The following is a 7,669-nucleotide window of genomic DNA, read 5'->3' as shown; positions in this document are numbered from 1 at the left end:
ACTACATGCTTAAACTTTATAAAATAGTATTAGAAGAAAAAGAAACTAAACTTAATCAAAGAACTATTTAATATTCTAGACAATGCTCTAAAATGGCATTATATACCTTAATTCAATGGGTTTTCAAACTGTGACTCCAGGAATCCTAAGGAGATGCTTCAGGGGAACTTCAATATTGTCTTAACCCATTTAATCCACAGAATAACGTTGTGATATGAGAATTACTATGTTCATTTCAGGTACTCACTAGATGCTGATTGTTTGACATATCCTGTGCCTTTCCATAATAAGGAAAAATTATTATTATTATTTTTTTTTTTTTTTAAAGATGACTGGTAAGGGGATCTTAACCCTTGACCGGGGTGTTGTCAGCACCACTCTCTCCCAAGTGAGCTAACTGGCCATCCCTATATAGGGATCCGAACCCGTGGCCTTGGTGTTATCAGCACCACACTCTCCCAAGTGAGCCACGGGCCAGCCCGAAAAATTATTATTTAAAAGATCTTTTTTTAAACAACATAACTAACTGATGCAAAGATTTCTGGAGGGCAACCTGGCAAAAATGAAATTAAGTATGCATATACCCAAGGTAGACCCAGGTCTACAAATTGATGCATATTTGTGCTGTTCACTGTAGAGTTATTTATAGGAACAAAAATTTGGCAGTAACCTAAGTGACCATCACCAGATGAAATGATAACAAAATATAGTACTTTCAAGCATACAAAGGAATATTCTGTAGCAGTCAGAAGCAGTTATAGATTTACATACAGCAACACAGGTCTCAAACACAATGTTGAGAGAAGTGAAAAACAAAGAGGTTTATATAACTAAACCAGTTATATAAATTTTAAAAATCACACACAAAACTCTCTATATAAATATTCTTCTGGGCTGGCCCGTGGCTCACTTGGGAGAGTGTAGTGCTGATAACACTAAAGCCACTGGTTCGGATCCCTATATAGGGATGGCCGGTTAGCTCACTTGGGAGAGCGTGGTGCTGACAACACCAGGTCAAGGGTTAAGATCCCCTTACCAGTCATCACTAAAAAAAAAAAAAGAAGAAAGAAAAAAAATATATATATGTATGTATTCTTCTTTACATAGACATAAATAAACATGTCATGCAAATTGGAAGAACATATCTTAAATTCACTAGAATGGTTACCTACTGGTATTTGGAGGTGTGCAGTGGAGAAGAGGATGGGATTAGGGAAAAAGAGAAAAATAATAAAATACAATAGAGTCAGCAACCAGTAAAAAAGTAGGAGTACTTCGATTCTATATAGAGGTATATAACACCCCCCCACACACATATCCCTGCACCCAAAGAACAAGATAAACTCCTCTATAGAACAGAAATAGAGCAGAAATTTCTGGTGGGAGGCAGAAGCTAAAGCCACAGGAATACTGGGCTGTGGGTCAGGAACTGGACAGAGGTGACCAGGAACTCTAAGTCTCCAAGATAATGGGAATCAAAACCCCACCTGTGCAAGGGATGAAGCAAATTCACTAAGTAGAGCTGGGGCAAGTTTCCCATCTTAGTGAAAGGAGCTGAAAAAGTTATGAATGATAATTTGAGCTACAACTGGTATAAAGCTGCAAGTCTCCATTGACAGAAAAAGATAAAGAAAGCTATGCGGCAAGATCTGGGCTTCTCACAATGGGATGAGAACTCAGAGCCACCAATTCCAATTTTAGGTTCAGTTACAGACTGAGGGTCCCGGCACACAGATAGAGACAACAACAATAGTGACAGAAATGAAGAGAGAAAAAGAGAGAGACAGAGAACACAAATACGCAAGTGGGGAAGAAACTCCCATCAAAAGGAGTCTACAAAGTACATGAGAATAACTATACTAAGACCATTAACAACCTGAGGATAAAGTCATTACCAAAACTATTTAAATAGAACTTGAAAATGATATTAAAATAAGAGTATTTAAAGAAACTATAAGAAGTATATGAAATTTAAAAAAACAAACCCCAGATATGACTCAAGAGGGAAAGAAAATTAGAAATCCCAGAAATGAAATATAGCTTCTGAAGTAAAAATCTCAATAGGTAGTATAACTCCAGATGTGCCATAAAGAGAAAATTAATGAATTGGAAAAGAGTATTGAGGAATTCACTCAGAAACAGCAGAAGCAAAATTCAAAGAAATAATGACTGAGAAATTTACAGAACTGAAGAACATGACTTTAGATTGAAAATATGCAGTATTAAAATTAGACAACAACAAAATATAAGAACAAAAATCTTTGTTTAGATGAGAAGAAAAGAAAGCTGAATATAAAGGCATGCTGCAAATAGATGGTTTTTTTTCAAAACAAAGTCCGTGTAAAACTAGAAACCAACACCATGAAACTCTTTCTCATAGCAATTCTCTCACTATGGCACTAGGAATGGTGCTCTCCTCTCAGATCAGTATCATAAGTAAACAAGTAGAGAAAAGAGGCTGATAAAGATAGATCATTTTATAATTGCAATATCTGCATATATTCGTTTAGATATATTCTTACTAAGCCCACCTGTCTTAACTATCTTTCATGTTTGGTTTTAACAGCCCTATAAACTTTATAGGTTATAAAATTCTTCTTCAATAACTTCTTTTTTTTTTTTCCTTTTTGTCTTTTTTCGTGTCCGGCAACGGATCGCAACCCTCAGTGTCACGCCCGTACTGGACCGGGACCGGCAACGGGATCGCAATCCTTGGTGCTGCGCCCACACCTCGCTCAGCCAGTGAGCGGGAACCGGTCTGTATGTGGGATCCAAACCCTCGGCGGGAGCGCCGCCGCGCTCCCAAGCGGCGCACTGTAGCAGTGCGCCACCGGGCCGGCCCCTTCTTCAATAACTTCTAAAGAACAAGCTGTAAAACCATGTTTAAAACTCTCTGAATTCTGTTTTGCCATTATCTTCTCCAACATATCCCTTCCCCATTTTTTTCACATATGCCTTGTTTTTCCATTCTCAGTTAAAAACAGGTTTAAGGTAAAAGTTGCCCTGTTATTCAAAAGTACACCAAAAGTATACCACTTGCCTCATGTAAGTGAATTTTGTGCTTTATCAACAAGGTCACTTACAATCTATAATATTTTCCTGAAACTTGGAAATAGGCTTCTACCTTGTTCCCACACTTCCTTAATCACTCTCTTGTAAAACACGGCAAAGTCTATTCTGCACCTGCTTTTGCAATGGGCTTAAATTAACATTACTGTGGTTTACTTCCTTATTTGGGAAGGACAACATTTCATTACACTTTCATAGTTCAAGGGATAATTTTTTTTTTAAAAAAGTATTATTGTTCTTAAAGACCAACAAATGCTCCAGTATTTTATGGAAGAGTCTGATATAGCTCTAAGGATTTGTTTGTATGCACAGGTACACCATGTTTTATGCTATAATTTTTGAGGAACTAAATAAAACTGGGTCTTTATAAATGTGATTATCAAATATTTACACACTTAAATTTACTAGCAGGGCCTGAAGCAAAATGTGCCCAGAAATAACTTTTTAAAAAATACTACCACTATTGAGCAATTATATAAAAAGCACTATACTAGATATTTTATGTACATTATCTCATGATAATCTTTGCAAGAAAAGTATTATTTCCCATTTATAGATGAGGAATCTGAGGCTCAGAGAAATTACCTACCCAATGTCATGAACCTAGTAAGGGACTGGGCCAGAATTTGAACCCAAGTCTATTATGGTTCTAAAATTTGTGCTCTTAATTATTGAATTATACAACCTTAAGTTAAAATGTTCTGGGCCAAGCCCGTGGCGCACTCGGGAGAGTGCGGCGCTGGGAGCGCAGCAGCGCTCCTGCCGCGGGTTTGGATCCTATATAGGGATGACCGGTTCGCTCACAGCACTCACTGGCTGAGCGCGGTGCAGACGGTCTCAAAAAAAAAAAATGTTCTTTCAACTTAAACAATACCCTTTAATTTCACTGTTATTCAATCTGGGATTTTATACTTAGAGTCAGACAAAGCAAGGAAAAGACAAAAACAGGTACAGGTGTGTCATGCAGTTTCAACTTGCAAGCTTCCCAAATAGATCTAAGACAGCCAAGTAAGGGATATAAAATAAGGAGGATAAAATCTGTCCTTGAGTTTTGTCCTTACACTGCCCACAGAAGTTACACACAGCCATGCTCTTGGAAAAACAACTCATCTTGAATCTCAGGTCAGTGGAATAAACAGGCAAGCACAATAACAGTGAGTCTTCATGAACCCATTTCCCATTGTAGCTAGCAATACAAACTCATCCCATATTTACTATATTCCCTAGCAAAGATCATAGTTTTATTAGTGTTTTCTGCTACAGAAGTGTTTAGACATCTCCAAACAGGAGTAAATAGCAAGTAAAAACATCAGACCTTATCACTTACTCAGTCATCAGAGGAGAAATAAAATATTCTCCCTTGCCCTATGAACACAAGACTTGGCAAATATACCCTAAGTGAACTGAGGGAGTCCAAAAGTCACAGTTCCCAGCAGAATATTTTTCATCACACTGGAGGCCACTGTGAGTCAGATACTTACTTATCTACAAGTGTCCTTATTACTGCCAGTGTGTCCAGCACTAGCCCATCTACATTTTGTTTCTTTCTCCTTGGCTCATGTGGTCCTCGGCCCCTCCTTGGTGGCCGAACAGGGTCCCGGGGTTGGCTCCTAGTGTCAGCAGAGGGTACCGCACTGTTCTCGGCCTGTTGCTGCTGGGTGTCAACACTGTCTTCTGCTCTACTGTCATCTCGGCAGATACAGGAATTACCCATAGTAGTAGTAGCACCTCTAGTCCCCAGGAAGTGGGCTATGTGCTCCTCAAGGGTCAATAGCAGACCCTGACCAAGGCTTCTGCTTGCTAAGAACACGGCCCAACCAAAGACAATCATTTAGACAGTTTTCAGTTTTCCAAGTACTGTTTTCATAATCTGGAGTTGAGGAACTTGCATCCTATTTATTTTTAACAATTGAATGCTGAAGAAAGTTGCAGAGCTGATCTCCAACATTATCAACTACAGGGAATCCTGGTCATCCAATGGCAGTTCTAAAAGAAAAAGAGGAAAAGAAAAGGAAAATGAGTAGAAGATTCTTGGCTACTCAATTACTCAAACTTTCCTAGTTTGCTTTTACAGCCATTAGAATTACAATGAAGAATCATTCTTTGGTTATTTTCAAAGGTTTCCAACACAAAGAGATATCTTTGGATAACATAATTGACAATCATCCAATAAAACCTTTTTATCATTATATTATAAAATTGATTGCTAAACCATATCCTTATAAACCACAGGAGTTACAATCAACTTTTATAACCGTATGTATAATTCTTCCTATCTATACAGAAATACACAGGAAGAATGTGTGCAATTTTTTTCAAGGGCTCCTTGGGTGATAAAAAATGAATTGTCTCCTATCTTAAACATATGGGACAATTTAACGCTGTTTCAAATAAAATATCTAATTTCACATGTTTGTTGTTAAAAAAGTTATGATACAAATGTGATGCCACCTGTTTGGTATCAAGAAAAATAAAAGGATAGAGTGTTCCACTAAAATTACTGAAAGGACATAGATTTCCCAGTTGGAGGCCTGCTCAAGAGTTTACAGAAATCACACAAGCAGTTACAAAGTTGTTTTTTTTTTTTGTTATGTAAGCAAGACTGTTTTGAAAAGGCAAGTTTATATGACAAAATTACATTTTAACAATGATTAGTTTGTTGTTGCACAATGTCTGCTACAAAGTTAAGATTAAGATGCACCACTTATCTTTGTCTGAAAATACTGACTAAGCATCTTGTGCCAGGCACTGTGCTGGGACTAGGAGAATAAAGATAAATAAGGTACAGTCCCTGCCCTTCAGGAATTCATGGATGATCATTCTCATCCCACACTGTATGATTACCATCAAAAAACTGATAGAACCACCTCTTCATTAAGCTGAGAAAATCTGATTAGATTCTGGAAAAGGTAAAGATTTGGATGCAGGAGACTGACGCTGGAAGCAAAAAGTAAAAAATCATGCGGACATCTGGAGATTAGGACACATAAGGAACAGACAATACTAGTGTGGAGTCTCTACTCAACATTTGACTATTTAAAATTAATTCCTCATATCCTGAGCAATGGCTCAGGAATAGATATAAATAAAATTTATAATTCAGTGGGTTTAGAAGAGAAAAATTACTTCCATTATTCTAGACAGATTCATAGCAAATTCTTTTCAACATTTTCCCAGTTTAATTACTGCACAGAGGGGGAAAAGAGAAGAAAATGAGAGAGATGGAGATGGAAAAGTCTTTACATATGTATGTAATCTAATATAGAGAGAGATGGGTGAAGGAAGAGGAAGGGAGAGAAGGTGATGGGATAAGGGGAGAAAGGAAAAGACAGGCAACAGACAGATACTGTCTTCCCCCAGACTACCAAGACAGCAATGGCTCAGCCAAGAATACCACAGATGTTCTTGGTACTACAAACCTAGTCACGCTGTCTTCAAAATTTGGAGGTTTACTTAAAAAGATGTGACTGAAGTACACAGGTAGGAGCATGATGCAAGGACTCAGCTGGAAATAGCTTCTTAAAAGAGAACACATTCTGAACCAGCAAAGAGCTGAAGTAATGAAATTCCAATTATTGCGGGAAGCAAGGTACAATTCCCTCCAGAGGGTAGATAACCAAGAGATTTCAGTGCTTAAAAGAACAGAGGATTCAGAAATCAGAAATAACTCTTTTAAAGGATTCCTGGTATAAATTTCTATTGATCTTATAAATTATGCTGGCTTCTGAGAAAGACCAAAAAGCAACATTTAAGAAGAAACTATGTTCTGGTCCTTCTCACAGACATTTCACAGATTAGGCACTGTTGGAACAAAGGATTTCTGACAGGTTTGCTGCTGGGCAGTAGCCCAGCTGATTATGCCATTAGAGCACTTCTTTGAAATCCTAAAGTATTACACTTAAAAAAAACTTTATCTGTTATTTTTTAAAAATACATATTCATTTTTAAAACCTAAATGCTGCACAAGTCTACAGAAAGTGAAAGTCCCTCTTCTGCTCTTCCTAAGTCCATTCCTTTCCCAGAGGCAACAAAAGCTTCATGTTGCCTGCTTCCATACCTATACACTTACAAATTAGCTTTTTCTTTAAACCTAACTAGGATGATACCATAAATACTGTTCTGTGACCTGCTTTTTTTTTTTTTTTTTTTTTTTTTTTTACTTAATACCACAACTTTCTATGCCAGTATATATAGAACTACCTCATCCCATTTAAAGTCTGTTAGAAATCCATACTTTGGTATCATAGTTTAACTATGCTATAAAAACCTGTAGCTAAACCAACTAACACTTTAGGAATGGTAGAAGGGAGTGGTCCAGGATCAGATACAAGAGAATTCTATTGGGGAAGGCTCTAACCCCTGGGGAAGTGCTCTCTAACTCCAAACTGCTTCCCCACAGTGGTGAGGGCCCTAGGACTGTGCACTGTGCTGTCAACATTACCAAAGCAGAAGAGAATTTTTCTGGCTTCTCTTAATGCTCCAGAGCCTTTCCACAACAATCAGTATGGAAGGTGAGATGGGACACAAGATGCAAATAACAGATTCAATCCAATCAGAGATGTTAACTTGGGGAAGGCATACTTGAAGAAGGGAGACTAAT

General features: G+C 37.6%; 1 protein-coding gene across 1 annotated transcript in view; it reads right to left on the bottom strand.

Annotated features, from left to right (window-relative positions):
- RSPRY1 (ring finger and SPRY domain containing 1) overlaps positions 1-7,669 on the bottom strand; it is a 51,754-nt gene that overhangs the window by 33,225 nt on the left and 10,860 nt on the right. The window contains exon 2 of the mRNA XM_008574679.1: positions 4,551-5,055. Within this exon, the coding sequence (XP_008572901.1) occupies positions 4,551-4,900 (350 nt within the window). The 5' untranslated portion in view covers positions 4,901-5,055. The remainder of the gene's footprint in view (positions 1-4,550; positions 5,056-7,669) is intronic.

This window comes from Galeopterus variegatus, unplaced genomic scaffold (genome assembly GCF_000696425.1).
Source record: "Galeopterus variegatus unplaced genomic scaffold, G_variegatus-3.0.2 Scaffold58, whole genome shotgun sequence".
Classification (NCBI taxonomy): Eukaryota; Metazoa; Chordata; class Mammalia; order Dermoptera; family Cynocephalidae; genus Galeopterus; species Galeopterus variegatus.
This window is presented reverse-complemented; position numbering and strand designations above follow the sequence as displayed.